Below are 24,892 nucleotides of genomic sequence, written 5' to 3' on the forward strand. Positions count from 1 at the left end.
TGATGGGAAAAATCCTGGGGTGCTGGGAGAGCTGCAGTGGGGTAGCAGGAGGGCAGTCAACACCGGGGTCTGCCTGGGTACCTTTTACCTCCCTCTGCCCTCTGGCTTCATTATTTTCCTGCTTAACCTCAATGTTTTGGTCATTTCTCCTTTGCTTCCCAATAAAGACTGATTTCTTTCCTCTCCGCAGATGACAATTGTGCTGAAACCTTCCCTCAGGAAGTGCCAGTGCTTTCCAGCCAGGAACTGGACGCTGACTGCTGATGTACAGAGCGTGCAGCCACAGAAATGCCTCAGCAGGTGGACTGGAGGGCAAAGGGCTTTTTTTTGCATTTCTTCCAAACGTGTTTAGCTGAAAAAGTCACACAAGCAGAAGGGCAACAGCAGTGGTGTGACAGCCTTTTGGAAGCCCTTCGAGACCCCCTGTGGAGCTCTAGTTGACACTTACATTAGTCCTCTAAATGGACACAGAACTCCCACATACTGTGGAGGGAAGAACTGCTCCTGGTGGAAGGAGATGGGATTCAGGAGAAGCCCCCTCAGGACTGCTAGAAGGGGAAGACCTGTGGTCACTCCGTACTTGTGAGGGCTCCAGCTGAACTCCTTCTAGTCACTGTCCTCTCCTGCTCACCTTGTCTTGTTGCTGGAGCAAAGGTACATTTTGGGAACTTCTTCAAATGTTTGAATACCTGTATCTGTTTGAGCTCCTCCAGAAAACCTGGCTGATTACCCTCCTGTTTTGTCATTTGCTGCTGTTCCTTTCACTGATTTCTTCTATAACCTGTTTTATTAACACATCTCTACAAGACAAAGTCTGCGATACCTACACTGCAAAGAGTTTTTGCTCAGAAACCTCCCAAGAGGCCTCCAAATGAGGACCTCCTGCAACAAAAAAGCAAAACCAAAAAAAGCCACAATGTTTGGGTTTTTTGCTACAGCAGATCTTTTTAAAGTCCCTTTGACCTCCTAATTCTCCTGCCTCTTGCCCTTCCAGTTTCTGGTACACTTGAAAGAAACCTCATTATTACACCTTGCAACAATTTGTCCCTCAAACTCTTTGCAGCCTGCCTTACTGTATTCTTCTATTTAGCTTGACACAGTTTTGGACTCTTTTCTGTTCTCTTACTTGGTCACAACTTCAGCCTTCTTCCAGCATGAGCAAGATTTTGTGTAGGAACTAAGGACCACTGAAGGAAGAAACTGAGCAGAAGTAAGCCCTCCAAAACAGGCCACATTCATGAGAACTGGTGAAACAGCACAGCAGCCTGGGACTGGAAAAGAGATGGTTTCTTAAATGCACTTCCCTTTGGCTTTACCAGTGAGAAGTTTCACATTCCCTGGCAACACAGACAACTAAACCAATAGACCAATTTAACAGTACAATCTTGGGGTTAAGAAAAAAAACCAACAAACCAGAAGGACACTGAGAAGAATTTCCCAGGTAGGAGGTAGTGTCACTCTTCAGGCTAGTCTCTAGAAACTGGTTTGGCCTCTACAAAATACGGTTCTGAAATATGGCACGATCCCTGCAGCACATCTTCCACCCTGCAAGCTTGATGTGAAAGCACTGCTTGTCCAGGCGAGAGAAATAGTGGTGCCTGAAGCCTTCAGGAGCCATCCTGCAAGGTCACCCCCAGGAATCCTGCTTTAACAACTCATGAATTGAAGAACACCAACAGCTGCAACAGATTTCCTTCCTGGCCCATAGGAAAAGAAATGAGAAAATCCACAACACTGTTATAGAAATGGCTCATTCCCAGGCACGGGCAAGCATTTATTCAATCAAACAGCACTAACACTTCTGTGGAAACAGAAACTGTTTCCACACATGCACCATTCCAGGTAACTGTCAACTGCAGATAAGGAACACAATGTAAAGTATTTTATAGCCATCTCACTGATCTGCCCCCTGGCCTGAAATTTTTTAACTTTAAAAAGATGTTTTGTAGAAAATACTACAAGAGAACAAGAAGTATCTAGAGTAACAGGCATTACCTCTCACCTTTAGGTATCCTCTACATGAAAAAATTGCTTCATCATTACAGAACTTGGTTCCGTTCTTTTTTCCCATTTTGGAGAACTAAGTCTTAAGGGTCTGGCTTTTGTTCTTCTTTACAGGAGGAGGCACGAAACGTGACTGACAGGAGGAGTAGTCCATCCATTGAAAACTTAGATAAATGTGTTGGCAAGAATGTCTTCCTGCTGCTGGTGGTGTAGAGTTCCAATGCCAACTGCTGGGGCTGGTAAAGGAGGTCTGCTCACAAGACGGAGCTGAAATTTGAGTCAGGAAGAAATGATTAATGAAGCACAAGCATAGGATCACATCTTGAGGTCCTCTGATGCCATGGTGATATCTTCTGTCAGATACTGGGCAGTCCCAGCTGGAAGTTATGGGACTTCCCAATGCAGGAAGTTATCCTCCACCTCCCAAAGACCATGGCTCCAAGAACATTACAGTGCACAATCTGACAGGGCGAAGAGTAGCTTTGGATTCTCCTACTCACTTCAAGTATGTTGTTTCCTACCTGGGATCTTTCATCATCCTGTCTACTTTGACTAAACACCGGGTAAAAGAAAGCCCCAGTCCTGCTCATCACCACCAAATGGTGCTATAAAGAGTGTAAGTAGCTTAAATTAGAACACACATTTGGTTTAGGCATCAGGATTATTTTTTTGTGTAAGCACCACAGAATTTTGCATTCAAGAAGAACTTCAAACTTCACTTTAAAGACTAAAACACCACAGGGACATCTTACCTTAAGCCCCAGCTGCTTTTCAAACCGTGGTGACACAAAGGACCATGGACCCATGTTCTGTGGTTCTTCCTGACTCCAGATGAAGACTAAAGGAAGGATAAGGGTACATTACAAATGCACTTATTTATCTTTTCAGCAGCTCAAGAAAAAGTTTTTAGTTTTGTAGCACCTCTACCTTTTTTTGTCTTGGCACTATCTTCGAAATGAAGGCTTGTCAGATTGAATTCCCTTGCAAATCACAGCTTGCTGAAGTCAAACCAAAAGTATGTCCACATTAGGGGACACTGTGGGTATATTCTGCTTTTCTACTGCTGCTTTCGAAAAAGCTACTTAAAGGACCAGATTGCAAAGACCAATGCAAAAAATGCCCCAAATGGTTCACTCCAATTTTTAGTAATGCTTTACGGAAGCTAACAATAGCAGAGAGACAAGTTCTTTTAGAGCAAGTGGTAAACATTTGTATTATCCCACTCCAGACACACTAGATCGATGGGGGGAAGAGCAAAGAATAAAAAACCACTACAACTCTTCCTTCTAAAAGGCAGGCAACAGATTTAGTTCAGCATTTCAGAGTTCAGAAACACAAAAGGTAGAAACCTGGCTGACCTTTCGCACGGCTGTATTTGCTCAACTCTTGCTGTAGAGCTTCCAGGGGAAAAGGGCACAGTTCTTCAAGTCTCAGAATAGCTGTGTTGTGCTGTTTCTCTCCTAGCGTCTCTCTTTGCTTCACCAAGGCATAGTAATGCTTACCAGAACAGAGCACCACTTGGGTGACACTAAAGAAAAATAAGAATGTTTCCAAGTTTAGTGTTTTACAGAAACTCTATGCAGAACAATTCCACACTTTCAACAAAAAACAACCGCCCAAACTTTAAAGACAACTTTTTGAAGCTAAATTGCTACCCTAGACCATCTTTTCTCTTCTTTACATTCCCATCCCTCACACTCCCCTACCACAGTTGACAGACTAACCTTCGGGCACAGTATGCCAGAGCCCAGAGTTCCTGCTTCTTCAGTAATCCTGGGAAAGTTACCTTACAATGGGATTCATCTCTCTTAGCTTTAACTATTTAAAAATTAAACACCTAATCAAAGTTAGTCATCTATGTGCTTTCTGTAGAGAATAAACCAGAGAGGGAGAGAAGTACCTCCAGAGGACAACTCTCTCTCCCATGCCATAGAGGAACTGCCTGCTGGAGATAGCAATACCCTCCAGCAATCAGAGAGGTCTTGGCTGCCTAACCTTACTGGACAAAGGCAAGGAGCTAAACCTCACCCTTTGCACCTCACCATCCCACTTAAAAAAACCCAAGATGCTAAGATACTTCCAGCCTTTTGAAGTGGGCGAGGATGCAAACATGAGGGATGCTGTCAGACTCGGGTACTACTGGGACAAGGATGAGGCAAGAACCTTAGGAGAGAAAAAAAATGAAGGCCAGAATTGCCCATAGTGAACAGGATTCTCTCTAATATCTGAAGGGAGGGAGATACACACGCACAATTTATTATTGCCCTAACTTCACTTCATCAGCTCAGGTGTTCCAACACCAGAACAAAAATTCTGCATCTCTTCAGGTAACAGCTGCTCCCAGTGACTGTTAGCTAATGGTCATGGCACAGAATAACGCCCATCGGACTAGTAACTATGGTCACAACCTCCCAGTGGGGGCAAGGGCTGAAAGCCTGAACACTTTACTATTATGCAGACAGATATGGTAACTACCAACAAGTAAGCAGAAGAAAAAGAGAGAAACAAGTAAAACTAAGTCACCTGCTATAAAATGACATTTTCCCCCTGAAGTCACCTCTTTCCTATCACCTCAAACTTGAGCTGTTATGTCGGAGAAAGGGACAGGACATCCTTTCTGAGCTTGTCCTCTAAGAAAGTAGAGCTACCTTTTAGGATCTACGGAGGAGTCACCAATGACAGGCTTGAATGTTGTCCTTGGGGCCATTTCTTCAAAACTCGATACAGCAGCCTACATGGGGGAGAGTTGGAAGTTACCAAATCTCGATGCCTTTTCCCTCAGGCCAGAGTTGGGGAGAGGATACTGAGACAGAGTTTTGTAAGCACAGAAGATAGTCTTCCCTCTCCCACTGATGAAAGGTGGGACAATAAGATTCCCAAGAACACTGCCAGACCTAGAATCAATCCTACTTCTAGCACTCCTCCACCCAGCTTTAATTCTCAAGCTATCCAGCCTCAAACAGGTAAAACCCCATCAATTTGACCCCAAAACAGAGATCAGAGAACACAGAGGAAGAACAAAGAGAAGAGAACACAGAAGAGGAGAAAGAAATTAAAAAAGAAAATAAAGTTTTCAGCTTACAGGGAGCCTTAGTAGCACTTTGGGAGATGCAACAATGAGAGGTTTCCTGAAGTTTCGGACCATTTGCCGCCGGAGTAAATGGAAATACTGTGCTGGGGTGGTGGGATGCACAACCGACATGTTGACCTGGTCCCCATCAACTCCCTCTTCTGAGCTGTCACACATCTGTATAAGGGGAACACAGCAATACGATGTCAAGAAGCAAGCAGCGAGTCAAATATGAAACAGAGAATCGAGCCACATAAAGCACACTGGCTAGTTTAAGAATAGAAGAGCGAATATACCAATTCAGACATGGACTGTAAGGGAAGAACAACTTCAGAGAAGAAATGGCTTTAACATTTAACTGGTAAGATTCCATCTGAACTGTCTCCTCCTAGCACACTGTAACCAGGGCATGACAGTTTTTGGAACAGTGGAGAGGTCATGACTTCTTCATCAGAGGGGCAGCATCCCTCTAAACATGCTGCAAACCCCTCCTTAAGCCGTTACTCAGATAAAAATGCTTTCATTTACTTACTACAGTCAGAAGAGCACAACAGTGGATTTTTTTTTTTTTTGTGTAAAAATATGCCACAGATTTACTAACTGATATTTCATAGTGTCCAGCATTCTGTTTGTATGCTCTGTGCCTAGTAGATAGATCTGTGAGTGGTTTGCCCAAGAGGGTGGCTGCCTGTTTCTGATGCCAACCCCCAAAATGTCTTCTATAAGAAGTGTCCATTACAGGTCTGCTATTTGCAATTCAGCAATTCTGTCTTGCTACCGGACTCATTCTGTGGTACAGTGACACAGCCGAGGAGCAGCAATCAGTATGAAGACAGCAGCAGTACTGAAGCATGTCCCACCAGCGCTGTTGGCAGCGGGTCTCTGCAAGCACTATGCAAATCTCATGTTAGGAAATTTCTTGTTACCACACCCCCACCTGGGCAGAGATGCAACAGGAACAGCATGCATTTATTAGAAAGGTCAGTCAGAGTCTTGCCCCAGAGGTGCTGTGGCAGCATTTAAACCAAAACTGCTTCCTCACCCCTTCCAGACCTACACCTTCTCATCACAGTACCCTTTCTTCCTCCACTTTCAGCCCAGCCCGCTCCTATCTCATCATGATGGTATGACCCTGGTACTTCTCCTGCTTCTGACATCACTAGAAGGTATGGGACATTTTGCAATAAGACTCCCAGAGCCCTGATTGCCAGTGCTGCGATGGGGGATATGTGAATCCGAGGTGTGAAGGGGTACCTGTAAGAACCGTTCCATCCGGCAGGATGAGTGCTCAGGGCCTGCACCATCATAGCCATGGGGAAGAAGAATTACTATCCCACTCTGCAGAAGCCATTTGGCCTCACCTAAAAACACATAATGAGGGGAAGGAAAGAATGATTTCCACAGAACATAAAGCTGCAAAACACAGAGTACTTTGCACAAACCATTCAGGAAAAAAGAACAGCTAATTTCTAGATCATTAAATACAGGCCTGAAACACGCTGCTGGCACTTTGCCATGAGATTCACAACAGTGAACCAACACCCAGAAGATGACCTTAAGTTTCTGAAATTATCATGTAACTTTGGGCTTCCAGAAGACTTAAGCCTCCATGTGGAACATATGACACAGTGACAATTTTAAAACTTAGTCTAAAATATCATCACAGTATGCAAGAATCCTCTTAATGGAATGGTCCTCCTGACTAACAGGGGTCCTCAAAGGTAACTCTCTAGCAAGAAAACCCCTAACCATAATTCATTATATGTTTTCTGCATACCTTGTCCTTTGGTGCTCTGCAGGTGTGACCCAGGCACCATCCTCTGAGCCAGCCCTAACACACCAGTGCTAGCCACAGGCTAGTTCCCTGAGCTCTGTCAAACCTCCTGTGCTATTTAAGTGATTACAGTCAAATCCAGAAGGTAATTCATCCCAGCCTCAAATGCATGTTGAGGACAGGTGAGTTAAGAGGGCCTCTGAACTTCCAACTACCATCACAGAAGGAGTGCAGAGGCCTAACTGAGGCTAGAAGCCAAAACTCTGGACACTTAGATACAAGGAATCCCACTCTAGAAATCCATCTTAGCATCTTCTCAGCACGTTCCAGCTCAGAGAGGTCTTTTATCTGAGCACTCCAAAAACATACTAGAGTCAAACTTAGAGGTTGGTTTTAAGGCGTTGTTGTGGGGTTTTTTGTTTATTTGCTTCAAATAATCACTATTTTCCATCTGTATTGCTTCGAGAATTTTTCAGATGCCTCATGCAGGAAAAGTACAGCCTAAAAAGCTATCAACTATACATACACACAGTAAAATAAATGGGGTGGGGAAGAAAGGCCATTAATATAATCAACTGTCCTTTTGGAATGACTGTCTTCTGCCAAGGGTGGGGTGTCTTTCATTTTAGATGGATTGTCTTCAGAGAAAAGCTGCATAGAAGTCAGGACAACACAGGCAAGCTCACAAGACTTCTCGAGAAAAAAAGATTTTTTTTTCTCAACACGATGCCCTTTTACTTTAAAGATGAAGGATTTTCTAAAAATGTGCTTAGTAGAAATGATTCATTTTTAAATATATTAGCTCCTTGCACACTCACCTCCAGAGATGAAAGTGTCAAATATTATCTGGGCTCCATTAAAGAAGTCTCCAAATTGAGCTTCCCAAATTGGCAGTAACTTAGGGCTCTCAATACTCATTCCATATTCAAAACCAAGTACAGCTTCTTCAGACAAGGGACTGTTACTCACCTAACAAAAGGAAATTGTTGGGAGGGGTGGGTGAGGAAGAAGACAACCCAGGGTTAAGAACCTTTGGAACCAGGCACATCAGTGCTAGGCACACTGAGGACATGCACTCCTAAAGGCAACTGATGGTCACCTCTTGTTTTTTGCTTTTGAATGAAGACACTGAGGGGAAAAGAATAATAGCTGATCTCTCAAGGAAAAGCAAAACCCCTTGTTAAATTTCTAAGGAGGGTAACTACAAAGAATGGGGTGCCCTGACAGTTTTTATGTCTCTCTATCTAGTGGTTGACAGAGTATACAGGCTACCTACATATGTCTCAGCAGCTTTAAAATACGCATTCTGTTTCAGCACAACTTGAAGGTTGCCTTGTGGACCACAGAACCTACCTCTAGGAAACCTTTCTGGTCTGGAGACATATGATTCAGAGGAATGTAGGTATCATCTGTCTCTTGGCAAACCAACATCGCGTGTCGTTGGCTAAAGGTTCCTCTGCCAACATCTTGTCCACTTAGTCTGATATTGAACCCTTGCCAAACAATAAACAAAACACTGGATTAGCAAGTCATGTAAAAAGAAAACATGCGGGACAACAACTCCCCAATTCTAAAACACTACTTCTCTTGTTACATCTCTTCTTGGATTTCCCATCAACAGCAACATCAAATCGGAGATGGAATGCTTAACCAGCAGCAGCTCCATCTCACAAGCACAGAGGTGCTCAGACATTTCTCTTTTCTCCTCTCTGCAGCCAAGAATTATTTTGCAGTAAATGGTTCAATTTATGGAAGCAAACTGCAAAAAATGTGCATTCTCTATCATATGTAAATGGAGATATGAATTCAGGCTAGAGAGGAGGGAAAAGAAATAGTAGCATGAAACACTCTCCAAAAGTATTTGGGAGGCCCCCACTGATGTCAGCTGCTCTGCTCACATGCTTAGCTCTATGCACGAACGTTTTTGGGAAGTGGGAGGGAGCAACAATTCTTTGAAGACATTTAGTACTCCATCTACAACATCTACAACTATTAGTGACATACAAGATTCACCTTCTCTTAGTACCATGCAAATGCAAATTGTCAAATTTATACATCATATCAATCTTTAGACTTAGGAACACCTAAGAAGTCTAATGTTATACTTTATTGACATCAAAGCAAAAATATTTTATTGTCTGTTGTCTAGTTGCCTCTTACCTTGGCTCAGCAGGGAACCAAATGCTAAAGTTTCAGCTGTTGCCCAGTCCAGCTTTTTTCCTTCCTCCATTTTTTGAACTCTTGACTAAACAAGAAAACAACATGAGAAAGTTACTATTTTGCCTTTTTTCCATCTGTAGCTCTTTTGGTGGCACAGATCATTATTAGAAGCTAGGCAAAAAAGAAAACACTATTATAGAGAGAAATTCTGTATTCCTGCAGCCAGCTTAGATTGGTTTGGAATACACACAGTCTCATTTCAGCACATACTGAAGGTTGCCCTGAGGACCACAGAACCACGGATGACCCACGTGTTCACTTACCAGTCAACAACCTATGGACTGACAAATTAGATCTTAGCCTGAAAATATTAAAAATCTTAGCACAGCACAGAGCACACGCTTGACAGACTTTTGATTTGTCTGGTTAGCAGTGATGAAAGATACCAGGCATAAATATTTCAGTCTCTAGAATTTTCCCCTCCTCTGGCCTGCAGAACTGCAGACAAAGGATCACACCTAGCTGTGGTGTTCCTGCCTTGGACTGGGAAGACAGGAACATCAGTCTTCTGAAATATTCAACTCACGGCTGACAACCAGACACCTGCGCGTGGTCATCATTCATCAAAGGGAAACGTTCACAAACCCAAACCATCCCAATTACTGCATGCAAACTTGTGAGCTATTAAAAACTGACTGTCAAATTTGGCCACATGTGTATGCCTATGTTTATACATAGAAAACATAAACACTCACTACTGGCTTTAGAAACTGTGTACAGTACTACCAAGTTCCTGATTCATTCTCCCACAAAGTACTCATTATAATCATAAAGTATATAAGTGATAGTAATTAATCATAATCGTTTATAACTTGTAAGAATCATAAACTGTATTTTCTATAAGCTTTTATCTTCATTGCAACAAAATATTGTTGAAATAGCAATTTTATGTATATAGTCAGATTCAGGGGAAAGGACATGTCTTTCTTCAAAACTGGAGGAAAAATGGCATTATCTCAGCCTTGAAAAAGAGAGCGAGCTGTTTTTCCTACAGAATACTATGCTGTTCTCTAACCGGCAGCCTTGCTGTCTTTAAGAGTTTTTCCTTTAACAGGTCATATCCTTGAGCAATGGGACTAGAAGTGTCATTATGTTCCACTGACCTGTGCGTAGGTCTTCAGAAGATGGCTGTGCATCTGGAGTTCTTCAGGCACCTCCACAGACTTGACCCCAATAAACTGCAGAAGTGGTATAGGCATCCCTGTGTCCCAAGTGGTGATTTTAGCAGAAGGCTCAACAAAGCCTTTCCAGTGAGCCTGCAGGTTGGTAGGAGGTGGACTATACAAAGTCATGTTGGCAAGATGATCATTCATTTTAGAATAGTATGTCGTCTTTATCTCAGATACTTCCACCTCAGTCATGAGCCCAGCTGCTATTAGGTGTTCTGCGTACGTGTCTGGGATACTCTTACGGGATCTGTCAGGGAGGGAATCAAACCCCATAGACATTAACCCTGAAAACAGTGTCACTGCAGAACAAGGAAATACCACCTTACTACTGTCAGGCACCATGAAAAACTAAAATAAATGATGTCCTGGTGCATTATAGTCCTTTCCATCAAGCTTGCTTTCCTGGCATTTCCAGAAAAATAGTAATTCTCTTTGGTATGTGCTCTACAGTCCTTTTTTTTTTTTTTTAAACTGCATATAGTTGGCAGTTACAGGTAAAAGCAAGTCAAAAAAACTTTCCAGTTACAACTGCCTCTGTGCTATCATGCATATTTTCTTCCGACAAATTGACAGTAGGTTTTCAGTATTAGTGATAACCAAGCTATCCATTCCATAAATGCTTCACCTAAAATACCAGAATTCATTGGCCAGTAAATTTTTACGTGTATTTTATTTTGGGGATAAGGATGGAATCTGAATACGTTTAAATGCTCACAAAGATGAGTCCCCATTGGAACCAGCAGGACCAGACAAAGATGAGACAAACGTCATATTGGCTTCCTGCCCATTCTCCCACATTATCTACACTTCCCTCTGACACACAGAAGACAACTTTGCCTTCTGATTACTAGCGATCATGAACTTGAAATCCAAGGGCTATGTACAAGATTTTCCTCCAAGAGGCATCAAGCTGCGTATTCAAGAACCAACACTAGTGGTTACCTTCATTAACATCTCGTTATCAGACTCGCACCTTACTCAAGGGCTGCTGACACTGTAGCTACACTTACATAAAGACTTGTCAATATGGCAAAGGATCTTCATTATACAGAGACTTCTATTACAGTAGCAGGCAATACTGAGTTGGTGTAGACACAAGTACATTTTGGGTTCTCCCATCAGGTGGTGTTACCCTTACCTGATGATTTTGTACATGCTGGGGTTAGTGAAGAACGGCTCATCAAGTTCATTGTGGCCCCACTGTCTGTAGCACAGCAAGTCTACGATCACGTCCCTGCGGAACTGGCGTTGGTACTCAACAGCCAGTCGTGTGGCACGGACAACTTCTTCAGGATCATCCCCATTCACATGGATAACTGCACATCCAACAATTTTACCTGCCCGGGGGTTCAAAACACAACAACAGTAATCACACCCAACCCCTTCCAAAGGAAGCGGACACACACCTACTCTGCTGAAAACTACAGACAACTCATGAGAAGTGTATTTAACAAAAACACGTCTACAAAAGATGCTCTTTGTGATGAGAGCTGGGGTAAGGAGTCTTCCCTGAGAGAAAGTGCAATTAGCCCAACCTGTTGTATTTGTTACAGTTTGCACACAACTTCGTTGCCAGCACTAAATTCCCAGAGGAATTCCTATGTTCTTGCATCTTACTGATCTGGATGGAAGTCTGCAGGGAATGGGAGAGAACTACTTGATAACTTCTCTTTCAAACAAGAACTGAGTTTTGTTTCCTTCTTATCCTAAGCTATCACTACTATGAATTCATACAGGCCAGAAACTATCTTCTCCCTTGTTAGCAGTCATTCTATCTGCTGCTCCTCCAGGCAGAAAGGTCTCTCCATTAAAGAGAACACTGTAAAATTCAAATGTCTTAGCACCCTCTCCTGTATGACAATTTGGCTGCGAATCTTCCCAGCAACGGTGTGCTCCTCTTGTACTTTATTTGCCCAAATTCTGGAAAATTAAGATACTTCAGCCATTCCTGACCCACATCAAGTTTCACTCCCTAGCAAAATCCAGAAGTTCAAATGTGTAACACCCCCAGCTCCTCACTGACCAGGTAAGAAGAAAGAAAAACTAAGGATGGAGGTGAAAAAAAAACCAAAAACAACAAAAAAAAAATCCCACAACACAAAACCAGCCCAGGGAAAATGTAATAACAACATATGCTATCTACCTTATCAGATTTAATGAATCTACCTGTTCAGTTTGATGAAACCATACAACAAACACGAACACTTGATGTTAAGTCTTAAAAACATACATTAGTATATTTTTAATTATAGGAGACATACACAAGGGAACTAACTACTGTGTCTCTGACCTTGCCAATTATAACACATGTGTTTATCACTAAGAAAGATCAGTCCAAAACAAAAGACTTCTAGTTTAAGCTTAGAAATGAGACTCATCTTTCAATTAAAAGCTCAACAAGGTCACCTGACAACAAACAAAACAGAAAAATCAAAGAGTATCTGACTTGCTCAGAAAATACACTGGAATTATTTTGATTAAATTTAACAAGATGTATTTAGAATACATCTATTATACACTCCATCACAGTAGATTTTTAAAAGCTGTCAATGACATGGCAGAAATTAAATGAGTTATAAAGACTTCACACTAATCTTGCAAATATTTTATAACATCCCATAAAAAATGTGACAAGATCTCCCCTTGATATTTAGTCTTTGCATAAAGCAGATGGGGGAGGGCATATTTTTAGCATCTGAATTTTTGCTAGTAGGAGGTAATAATCAATAATAATTTTGATTTCTACTCTAACATGAAAATGGAGATTGTTGGAAGTGTGAGAAAAGCAAAACAGTGGAAAAACTGCAGAACACACATTTCCTTAACACATGGTGCCCAGAACAAACACAGAGTGAGATGGAGATTCACTGATTTGTGTTGCCATGGCACCAAGGAGGAACATGAAGTGAGGTGGAGGCCATGAGGTCCCGTTCTCCCACTTTTCTCAAGGAGTATTTGACACGACTAATGCAGATTTATCTCCTGCTCTTCCTGTTCTCTCAAGGACTGTTTTGCACAACTCTGCAGACCTTCTCTCTCATTCATCCTCTTTTCGCACAAAAACAGCACACACCTTGCGCCAAGGAATGTGCTGTGTCATTACTCAAGAATTACACTGTCCCACCCACTCACACATACATATTTAGATAAATACTACCCTGAGTTAGATACAAACTCAGAGGGACGATAATCCAATACCAAATCAGAGGGACAGATCGACGGGTCTGTGCTCCTCACCCCCCCCAGAAGGGACACCTTTTGGTAAGATTTGGGCCCTCAGCTACACTGAGTGATTACCTGGGAATTAAGTGTGTGTGATTGCAATTGGTTTTTGTGTGTAGTGCTATAGAGCCAACCTGCAGTTTATTGTAGGCAATCTCAAAGAATCTGTAGATGTTGCATAAGAATAAACCGTACTATTCATGAACCTGACTGCTTCTCTTGAATGCAACCAGACCTACAGCGTACGGGCTGTTCATGCATCTGGTGTCAGGCCTATAGTTACGGCCATAAGAGATAAGTCCAGCTGCCCCCAGCCCCTCTAATCTCTGAGGACCGGCTAGAACGCAAAGGGATTCATCTCTTACCAAATTAATTAATTACCTTAAATGCAACAGGAGATATATTAATCTAACTCCCTAGAGCTGACAGGCACTTGCTATAAAAAGCTGAAAGCATAGCATATATTCACACTGGAGTTAAAAATCCTTTCTGACACAACAGGCTGATTCCTCCTGATTCAACTATACATACCAATATCACTACAGTACAGAGATGATCTCCCTCGCTCTGGAGGAGTGGTATAGCCCAGCTGGTTATTAACTATCAAATGGATGCTCCCACCAACTCTGAAATGTGGTAGATTAGAGAGGGTCAGTGTTTCAGGAACAATCCCTTGCCCAGAGAAAGCAGCATCGCCATGAACCTAAATTAGGGAAGAAGAAGGAAAAGTCTCATTAGAAAACACTGGAGGAACAGCAAATTCAAAACCGTAACTCATTAAGCAAGACCTTTTACACTGACTAGGTAGAACAGATACAGTTTCAGCCGGATCCACTTCTTAACCCATTTCAGACTGCGGTTTTCATGATTTGAGTTTATATAGTCTTATCACTAACACAAGGTCATAGCAGGCAACATCTGTACATGATTGCCTGATGTAATCCCCACCTGGAACTGACCTATAATCTCTTAAAACTGACCCGCCAGTGTATAGGTGACCACAAGTATCGTGGCTATAGCAAACCTGCAGCAGTCAGTAGCAAGTCACTGACCACTGAACAAAAGGCAGCCAGTCACCACAGCATTCGCTACAGGCTTTGCTGAAAGTTAAATGCTGGTGAGCTAGGACTTATGCCTACTCCCACCTTATCAAACAGAGACAAGAACAGACACAACAGGAAAAAAAAGTGGAAAAGGAACTGAATGGAAGCACTCAGAAGCAAACAAAAGCTTTCAGAAGGAAATAAAACCTAAGTTCTTAATTACATTTCAAAGTTGCAAGTTCAAAAACAACTTTGTAAGGGGAAGGGAGACTACTGTGATATCCAACCCATGTTTCCAAAAAGGCTAGAGTTACTAGAATGAGTATCAGCTAGCATTTCCATGTTTTGAAACTAGAGATAGTTCTCCTTTGATGAATACAATTACAGCTTCCTCAGAATACAGATTTGATCCTTTGCAGACCAAAGGCGCTACACACATTGACGTAGTTTCTTACTGAAACCAGATGACAGTTCTACTTGCTAGTTACGGGATAACGGTTTCAAGCCTTAGGAGACTTTTGGAGGTGCAAGTACACCTGGAAGGGAGTAGAGGTGTAATCAGCCAGTGAAACGGCAGCACTGCATTTTATACAGTTATAATATAGAGACTTTTTTTAAAAGGTATCACAGAAAGTTAACTACTGCAAGAGAGAGAACACAGCATTCCCACTCTATCCCTTACCATGCCACACTGGTTCCTGAAGTGTTGGGTTTTCAGTTTTCTTTTTTGGGTTCTTCTGCTGCCTAAGAAGGCTATGAATCTTGGTGATACCATTTGCGTGAGGACCCTAGAACACCTGAAAGAACTTTATGGCCTTCAGTACATCCCACAGCATTAAAGCCTACAGACAGTAGGACTATCCAACTACACAAGACTCTTCATACACATCTTAAACCCCAGAGGATTCAATTCTTATGGTGCAAGTAGGATTTTACTCATTCTAGCAGAAAGCTAATACGTGTTTTTTTCTGGGCAGCATTATCAAAGAACATAAAAGCAAGGTCACCATCAAGTTCAACTCATCAGTGACCTTGATAGTGAAATGTCAAATGTGAAATCTATTTCAGGGAAATCTTATTGTCAGATTCCAGTTCAAATCATAAACACCAGTAGTTGTCTGATGCCCAGGAAGTGGTGTGTGAGAAGGTGAAAAGTAAGCCAGTCTTCAAGAGATGGACAATTAAACATTGCAGAAGTGTTCATGGTAGTTAACCAAGAAGAGTTTTACAGTCTTCATATATTCCAGGCACACTGAAGTTCCAGAAAAGATCTTCAGACCTTGGACAACTAGCTTCACTACTGACACTGGCACCTTAGCTGATCTTTACTCTTTTTACCGTCAAGCTCTGGTGCTCAGGCTAGTGGAAAAATAGAACAAATGCCAGAGTAAACCTCATTTCAGAGTTTCTACACTTACATTGCTGGAGAGAAAGCACTATGAAAACAGAAAGCTCAGAGAGAAACTTCCAAATAAAGATTCTGAAAGAGGAGGTGTCTGCTTTCATCTCTTTCTTCTCAATCAGCTGAATGAGACGAGTTCACAATCACAACTGTAAAGATTTGCCTTTTTTTTTTCTCTTTAATCTAACTCTTGGACCTCTTAGACACAATCACGAATACTGATGTTCATGTCACATGAAACATTTACTTTCTTTTGGGAATACTTTGCGTCAGTTTACTAACCTGAAGGTGGCTAGATTTGAGTTAAATGTTATTCTCTACTATGTAACCCTCCCTACCACTTACCCCTTCAAAACCCAAAAAGTTACATTTTTCTTGCACAAGGAGGGTCCATTTATCCTGAAGAATCTTTCTTTAAAGAGTCATAGCAGTTTCATTACCACACAGTGAAGACTGAACACTATGAGACAGACAAAATCTAAGAAGCAATAATATCTTATCACACTGACTGACATAACTGCACTGAAAGATGAGAAGATGCATCGGGCAACAAACTTTTTTTCCTGCACTTGCATGCCATCAAGCCTTTTTTTTAAATAAAAGAATAAAAACACCAACTTGTCTCCACTTTTCATATTCTCCTTTCTGCCTTTTCTTAGTATCCATATCCTTCCAGAATGAAGCAAAACATTTATTTAACTGAAATATGTTTTCACTTCTACCTGTAACTTCCCCCATGTTTATTATACTCCACAGAACAGTTCTGCCCCAACTCATTTTTACTCCTAGCTTTAAAAATGTTTGATTGGCTCACTTGTATTTCCAAGTCAAATACAATGCAAGAAAAGAAAATGTATCAAGGAACTATTTAGGACTTCCTCCACAGCTATAAAGACAGTTCAAGGAGTACTAATTCCAGCAAGACTCTTCACCAGTACCATGATAAAATGACAAAATTCTAAATCCTCCTGTAAATTTTGCAATCTCGATAGCTCTTCTCCAAAGCCATTTAATTTAAAGAAGGCTAACAGTGGTTTAAATGCAAAAGTGGTCTGTGAGACAAGGCACACATGGCTCTCAATGCAGAGTATTATTAAAATAAAAGAGGGTATCAGAATCTCTTATTCACAAATCTTAGAAGTGGAATTGTTTAAATGCCAGTATCATCAAATATGTCACCTGGAAATACTCCTTGCTCTCCTCTTTCTTCATAAGGAGGATCCATTCTTGATATTCTACATTAATTCAGTTTTGTCTGATATTTCTATATACACCATTTCTATTTCCACGCTAGTCCAGGAAGTCTTACAGAGATCAGTTACAAATCATGAGCAAAATACCTGCAAGCAAATAACTTTGTCTCCAGGCTGTGCGGAGCTCTCTGGGGAGTAATCTCCATCGAGCAGAGTCTGTTGCCTTCCTCGTGTCTTGCCCACCGCCACTGGATTGATTGCTTCTAAGTGTGAGGGGTTAGGTAGCAAGGTGACATGCACAGGCCTGTGGGAACCGAAGTCAAGATCTACAGAAGATGTCAGGTGGGAGAGAACATCCCCAATGGCTGCTGAATTCTCTGGAAACTCACTCAAACCACGCATCTTACGGAACATGAGCTGCATGGAAACAAATTTGGTTAAAACCCCTTTCCAATTCATTGACACACTGAAAGACAAACATTTACAGAACTGTATGCTCTCCTACTCCTGAAATTGCAAGGATACTTCTGATAGCAGCACATAAAACCCTTCAATAGAGTTCTTTTAACAGTCTCCTGCGGACATTTGGCTGAAGTGCTGACATGAGAGGAAAACACTCTCACACAGGTAACTTTTTTACTGCTCTAGCATTTGTAATATAACAAACTTCTGGTGTTTTATTTTATTGCCAATAGATCAGGCATAGAGCAACTGCCAATGAGATTATATATCTCTTACCTCAGGTGGAAGCTGAAGTAAACCCGTGAGAAGATTAAGTCTTCCGCGATGAGGCATTCCAAGAATGATATCCGTCACACCGCTGTATGCGCACATCTTGAACAACTCATGGAAGAAACCCATCATACTCTCTGCTCCTTCACCACCATACCGCTTCACTGTGGCAAATTTTGTGGCTAAGAAGTGATCAAACTCCTATTAAAAAATAGAGAACGTCAGTATTAAGCTATTTTAAGCAGCAGTCTTCTATTCATAAAATTGAAATATAATTTATGTTTGTACCTTTAAGTCATACAAACCTAAGCATACCCCCTTGAAAGTCTCAGCTCATTCTCCACCCACACAGTCCAAGACCAGAAGCTATAATGACTACAAGAAATCGGCTCTTATCTCCTCTTAAGCAGAAAAATGTTGGATTGAGGACCAAACTCTATCTAACATGGAAGGAGATGCATGAAGAAATGTAACACCAGAGCAATTTACAAATTCCTTGACAGTTTACATATTTTAGGTGGAAATTAAGGAATGCTGTTCTTTTACAGTATAAACCTCAACTATCCTAAGATGCAAAGTGCTAGAGAAGCACAGCATTCCATTTTGACTACTGTTAGACATAGTCCTTAGTACACAGGTAGAAGAATGCTTGAGAGAAGGAAAATAAACTAATGTTTACTTCATTTTCCTCTCACTCCTCCCACTTCACTCTCTTCATCTACTCCTAGACAGCTCTCATAAGTGACAAAGTTTTGGAAGCACTGGAAGTGTCTGTAGTGTTTTGTAACTGAAGACTGAAAATAAACAAGGTCTGTAACTGAGAAGGGAAGACTGAGCCACAGCCAAAGATCTGAGCCAACTGCTGAACACATCCTAGTTAAGCAACATTTAGTTCTAAGGAATAATGTATACAAAACTAATCACACAGTTTTTCCTGTCAGGGTTAAATTCTACACTCTAAATACAGTTCTGGTCATACTGAAATCAAAATAGGGTACATCAGGGTCCTGATTTCCTGTGACACTGTCAAATTCCTCTAACTGCCAAAGAGGCAAGAAAAATACAAAATGTGCCATATACTTCTCTTTAGTCATTGGTAAATATTACATTTAATACTCCTTCCACTTAGAAAGCTAGAAACAGGGACACCTTCACAGATCCTGCTATTCTACCTTTCTATCCTTCTGGATAACATGGGGAGAAAAGTGGAAAAAAGAGAAATTTTTTCACAGTACAGAAGTATCGGAATAAATACTCTCTATATATTTTGCAACTACATAAATCTTTCACTTCCTTTCAGAATACATTGAACAAAGGTTCCTTTACTGAAAAGCAGCAAATTTGACAGTGCTATATGGCTAACACCTCAGTCCAACTCTGTTTTGTTCTTCCAAAACTTTGAGAGACATCATACCTTAAAGCTGGTAAAACAGATCAGCATGAGGTTGAAGGGGAAACACAGAACACCTACACCTGAGCACAAAGTTTCACAGAGCTCTGCCCAACCTTGAATTTCCATCAGTAACATTTAATATAAGCTCTCAGATCATTAGCCTAAGAGAATCTCCCTTTTGAAGAGTAATTACTCATGGATTTGTAGTGTCATTATTTGTGTCTCCAGATGATAAAGAATATATGCTACAAGAATATATATTGCACACAATCTATGTTCTCATTAGTTCTAAAAACCTTTCAAGTTTGGAACTGGCTGGAAATATTTTCCTAGAAAAAATTTTCAAAGTAATCAATGCAAACCAAGAGGTATCACTACTTCTTTCAATAATGGCTGCTAAGTAAATGCAGCAACAACCTTTGATGAGATTCCTGCACTTGTGTATTGCACTTTTTGAGGCAAAACCTTGTACTTCTTCCTCTTGCACACTGTTGAGGCCTTTCAAGATAGTGATTGTTCTTTTTCTGCATGAATAATGTCTGTAGCAGTAAAGGGTTCATGACAGACTCCACGACTCTATTACAATCCAACAATAGCGAGCAAGATACCTGGGACTCCAACATCAGTTTGCACAAGTGCTTTTTCTCTTCAGGTGTAAATGCTTCTTGTTTTAGCTCTTCAAACCTTTTAGCAAACCATTCTCTCTCCTCCAAAGTTGGAAGCTGGCTTGTTTCTATGGAAATATGCCCACAGTATATATGGTCAAGGTAAGCCAACACATCCTCTAGGGAAGCCTCTTCTTTTCCCATGTTTAGAAGTCCTGGTGAGAAACAAATGTTGTTAGCCACTGTGGGGGAGGAACGGGAAGCACTAAGACCTAAACTGTTGTCTTGCAATTACACTAACATTTTGAGAGTACAAAATCACATCTTGTCTTCCTTCATTTAAAGACAAAACTCAAGAACATTTTTTATAAGCGCACTTCAGTGTTATTAATACAGGAGTCTCATGCTTGTTTGTAAGGTGCTCAAAATGCCTTTCTAAAAGAGTTCACCATGAGTGACATGAAATCACTGTTTCTGTGACTCGTGCAATATAGTACTCGGTATCTCGTGGCTCAGAGAGACGCGCTCCAATCCTAGCTGCATCACAAGTAAGTAAGCACCTGTTTGGCAGACAAAGAAAATAAAACATATAGACCCTCCTTTGCTCAAAGCCACAGCGAGAATCTACAAGATCCAAGAAGACAAGTCTTGACTTCAGGCCCAGTGCTCTGGTTGCTTCGCTACAGTGTTAAGTATTATGCTAAATTATAGAATGTTACAGCAACACAAGAAATTAATGTATAACCTCAGTAGTTGTAAGAACAAGTAAAAATTTTCACGGTTTCCAAAGATGCTAGGAGGTAGCCACTCATTACACAATGATTTCTGCAACAAACAGGCTGAAGTTAACAATTTTCCATCCAACAGTTCATTACTGATTGAACTGCCACTCAATATTTGGCTCTTCTGCAACAGGCACAGCCCCTTAATAAATCACCCGTGAAGATAATTTGCTGTGATAAGGCTGTGGACTTACCTGTAGTAACGAGAGGTCCTTGAAGAACTTCTGCCACCTCTTGGATTTCAGGTACCATGTTCATAACGGCTTGGCCAGCAAACAGTGGGTTTATTTTGGCTGCTTTGTGGCCATGTTCAGCATATGCAGTTTTTAAACGAGCAAGAGCATGGTCAACTAAAAACAAAAAGAAAGCAGAACAGTATCACTCACATACTCACATTTAATCCATTTATAGCACCAACTCAGGTATATTCCGTCCATTGACAATCATCAAGGTTCTGGCTGGAAAGGCAATTTTTCTGAGCAGTTATTTCACCATATCACCCCACAACAGCTCCCATCAAACTCCTAAATCTTCTCACCTGCCAAATTTTCAAGCAAGTACACTCCATATTTCTCCCACTGCTCCCCTCACAGTTAAGCTCCTGTTGACATATGCAAAGCTATTTCATTTTCCTTTGAATCTCTTTACAGCAACAGGTATGTCCAACTCAAGAATAGCATGGTACCAGTGTGCAAAGTCTTATTTCCTCAGCCAACTCAAATCACATACCACTTGTGCTTCCCTGTTCCTTGCTGAAATGACAGGAAGATAGGGTCTTAACAATAATTTGGGTCCTGTGACTTCAAAAAACATCTGTGTCTGCAGGAGCCACTAGCCAACAGCATGTGCACACGCTGAGCCAGACACACGAGAAATTCAAATGTGTGAACGTGTTTTTCAACAGACACCAGCAACACCCTGTTGCAGGGATTTTGCATCAAGGTCAAAAAATTATTGACATAAGCCAAACTTGACCAGCTGAAAGGTCATGCACACCACATTACTGTCATCGAGCACATGTCACAGACCAGGCTGATAAACTGTAAACCAATAAAATATATTGCAAGCAGAATCTGCTACAAAGGAATGACATGAACAAGTTTATAATGCATTTCTAGTGTGGTGGGGGGGGGTCTCACCCTGATAAAGATGCAGTGCTGATGATATTCAGGTCTGAGAACTTTAATTTTCCAGTTTCTGAGACCATTTCACAAAGTTATTTCTCTGACATTCATACTTCCATTGCTGACACTCTGCTCCAGCTCTTACGTTCACAATCGCCCTGTTCAAAACAGGACGTTTTCTCCAACGGGTTCTACAACAGGTGAACATAACCCTAACATCTCCCACAATACTCTCAGCATAAAAGCCATTTAAAAGTAACTTTTAAAATGTAATGTAAAAATATATTAACCCTTTCCTTGCTTAACATGGAGGCTACTTAGCGATGGGACTCAGCATCCAGGAGCTAACAAACTGGTTTCACTCCTGCTTCTGTGCAACGGGCTTAATTCCTACTGTAGTCTCCTGAGGTGCTAAGGGAGGGATGACACTCTTACCCCTGAGAGTTTTCTTCTTGAAATTATTTTTCTGCGCTATAAAACTGAGCTAGAAGCATCACAATTATCGCTACAGGAGAGTTATCTGTACGTAGCTAGTTCAAGCACCACAGCATGAAAAGGGAAGATCACAGGCACATGGCACAGGTACTTTTAGGCGCAGTGCAACTCTACCAGAGCACATCACTGAAGGGACTTGGGCCCCCGGAGCTGGGGAGCCATCAGCAGGCCTCCTGGGGAACCAAAGCGAAGGACTCGACGGGCGGCTCCGCGCCGCTCTCAGCCCTCCCCGAGCGGCGAGGCCGAGCGCTGCCCTACGGCGAGCGAAAGCCCGCCAAGGCGCCCCGGGGAAAGACGGCGGGCCCGGCGGCACTCGTGAAGGCAACGAGGCCAAAACACAAACCGCCTCCGACCGACGCTTCAACTCCGCCGGACTCTGGGCCCCTCACCGCTGGCCGCCTCCCTGAGGCGAGCGCGGGGCTACCGAGCAGAACCCGCGCCGCCGCGGCGGGGACCCAGCTCCCCCCCGCCTCCGGGGAGACCCCGCCGCCCCCCCCTCAGCCCAGCGGAGCCCGGGGCGGGGGGGTGGTGGGTTATGTGGGGTGTCCGACCTGTTCTACCGCTCGCCCCGGCGCCGCGCGGCTCCGCCGCTCGCCCGCTCGCCTCCTTCCGCGGCTTGTAGCCGTAGACGCCCCGCTCGGTGCGGTACCACCGCCGCAGGCCGCCCCGCCACAGAGCGCAGCGCACGGCGCCCGCCGCCGCCATGGCCGCCGCGCTGCCGCCCGCCAACCGCCGGCCCCGCCGCCGCCACCGCCCCCGCGCGGGGCGGGGCCGCCGCTGCCGGGCCGCTCCCGCAGGGCTGAGGCGGCGGCGGGCTGGCGCCTGCGGGGGGGCGGCTCCGTGTGTATCCTCTAAATCGGAACGGCCGGACTAGCTCTTGATCCTTCCAGCCACTTCAGCGGTGCACTCCGGTATCCTGGTATTTCCCATGAGAAGGCTGCCCAAATTGCCTGTTACACGGTCTCTCCTGAAACGGCTCAAAGTAATCTTGTATATAACGGTGTGCTGGATTGTGGTTAGACTGCGAAAAGACACAGTATCACCTCTGGAAAACCTACCAAAAAATGACATTGAGTTACAGAGAAACAAAGTTTTAACAAAATCTAAAAGCTTCACCTGAAGTTTTATGTACCTGGCACATAAAGCCCAAAAAAGTCATCAGGAGTAGTCAACATGGACTCACCAAGGGCAAATCATGCTTGACCACCTTGATAAACTTCTACAATGACATGACTGGCCTGGTAGATGAGGGGAGAGCAGTGGATATTGTCTACCTGGACTTCTAAGGTCTTTGATACTGTCTCCCATAAGATCCTCATGGACAAGCTGCTGGCTGAGCAGACACTGAGGTGGGTTGAAAATTGGCTGAATGGCCAGGTCCAGGGGGTGGTGATCAGCAGTGCAAAGTCTAGTTGGAAGCCAGTAACTAGCAGTGTACCCCAGGGGTCAACACTGGGTCCAGTCCTGTTTAACATCTTCATTAATGATTTGGATGATGAGGCAGAGTGTACCCTCAGCAAGTTTGCAGATGACATCAAACGGGGAGGTGTGGCTGATACACCAGGGGGTTGTACTGCCATCCAGAGGGACCTTGGCAGGCTGGAGAAATGGGCTGGTGGGAACCTCATGAAGTTAAATAAGAAGTGCAAATTCCATACCTGAGAAGGAACAGCCCCATGCACCAGCACATCCTGGAGGCCACCTGGCTAGAAAGCATTTTGGCAGAAAAGAACCTGGGGGTCTTGATGGACACCAAGTTGAACATGAGCCAAAAAAGTGCCCTTGCAGCAGAGAAGGCAAATGGTATCCCGGGCTGCATTGGATAAAGTATTGCCAGCAGGTCTCGTCTACTTCAGCACTGGTGAAGCCACACCTGGAGTACTGTGTCCAGTTCTGGGCCCCTGAGTACAGGAGAGACATGGACATACTGGAGAGAATCCAACGAAGGGCCATGAAGATGATGAAGGGACTGGAGCACCTCACATATGAGAAAAGTCTGAGAGAGCTGGAGCTGTTCAGCTGGAGAAGGCTCAGGGGAATCTTGTCAATGTGTGTAAATAACTGAAAGGAAGGTGCAAAAAGGACAGAGCCAGGCTCTTTTCAGTGGTGCCCAGTGACAGTACCAGAGACAATGAACACAAACGGAAACACTGGAAGCTCTGTCTGAACATCAGGAAACATCTTTTTACTGTGAGGGTAACCAAGCGCTTGAACAGGATACCCAGGGAGGTTGTGGAGTCTCCATCCTTGGAGATATTTGAAAGCCATTTGGGCAACTGACTCTAGGTAGCCCTGGTTGAGCAGGGAGAGGTGGACCAGATGACCTCCAGAGGTCCCTTCCAACCTCAACCATTCTGTAATTCTGTAAACTTTGTGTGAATGCAGGCCTGGGAGGCAGGAGGGGTACTGACAAGTTACATTTCCACAGGCTTGGCTGTCCCTATGAATCTACTTTGTAGATTGCCTTCACAACATGGAAATCAGAGTATTATTTTCCTTCAGATCAAACTGTGGTTATATGCTTTTGGAACAGGTGGAGCTGCATTTTGCAGCTGAATCAGTTATGACACCACAGTTGGCCAGGGATTTTATGATATTCACAGTTCTTGGAGATGGGCCATTTGTGTTCCTTAAGGACTGTATGGTTGGTTTTCTGCAGATTTA

General features: G+C 42.9%; 1 protein-coding gene across 1 annotated transcript; it reads right to left on the reverse strand.

Annotated features, from left to right (window-relative positions):
• Positions 1–1,737: 1,737 nt before the first annotated feature.
• DHTKD1 (dehydrogenase E1 and transketolase domain containing 1) lies at positions 1,738–22,947 on the reverse strand. Its single transcript, XM_074828005.1, has 17 exons — positions 22,780–22,947; positions 20,804–20,959; positions 19,831–20,042; positions 17,836–18,030; positions 17,245–17,514; positions 13,991–14,162; positions 11,376–11,574; positions 10,172–10,484; positions 9,009–9,093; positions 8,202–8,341; positions 7,667–7,817; positions 6,329–6,435; positions 5,087–5,251; positions 4,653–4,735; positions 3,363–3,532; positions 2,757–2,842; positions 1,738–2,271 (listed from the first exon to the last, which is right to left on the reverse strand). The coding sequence occupies exons 1-17, from the start codon at positions 22,931–22,933 to the stop codon at positions 2,170–2,172; spliced, it is 2,760 nt and encodes a 919-aa protein (XP_074684106.1). The 5' UTR covers positions 22,934–22,947; the 3' UTR covers positions 1,738–2,169.
• Between the last annotated feature and the right edge of the window lie 1,945 nt (positions 22,948–24,892).

The sequence above is a fragment of the Strix aluco genome, chromosome 5 (assembly GCF_031877795.1).
Source record: "Strix aluco isolate bStrAlu1 chromosome 5, bStrAlu1.hap1, whole genome shotgun sequence".
Classification (NCBI taxonomy): domain Eukaryota; kingdom Metazoa; phylum Chordata; class Aves; order Strigiformes; family Strigidae; genus Strix; species Strix aluco.

Bases quoted from the DNA above. Each gene is read 5' to 3' on its own strand.
- DHTKD1 (XM_074828005.1), bottom strand. From the start codon at position 22,933: ATGGCGGCGGCGGGCGCCGTGCGCTGCGCTCTGTGGCGGGGCGGCCTG. The intron at 14,163-17,244 runs GTATTTTGCTCA...TCCCTAATTTAG, and splicing joins ACAAAGTTATTTGCTTGCAG to GTTCATGGCGATGCTGCTTT. The intron at 5,252-6,328 runs GTACCCCTTCAC...CCCCTTATACAG, and splicing joins GGATGGAACGGTTCTTACAG to ATGTGTGACAGCTCAGAAGA.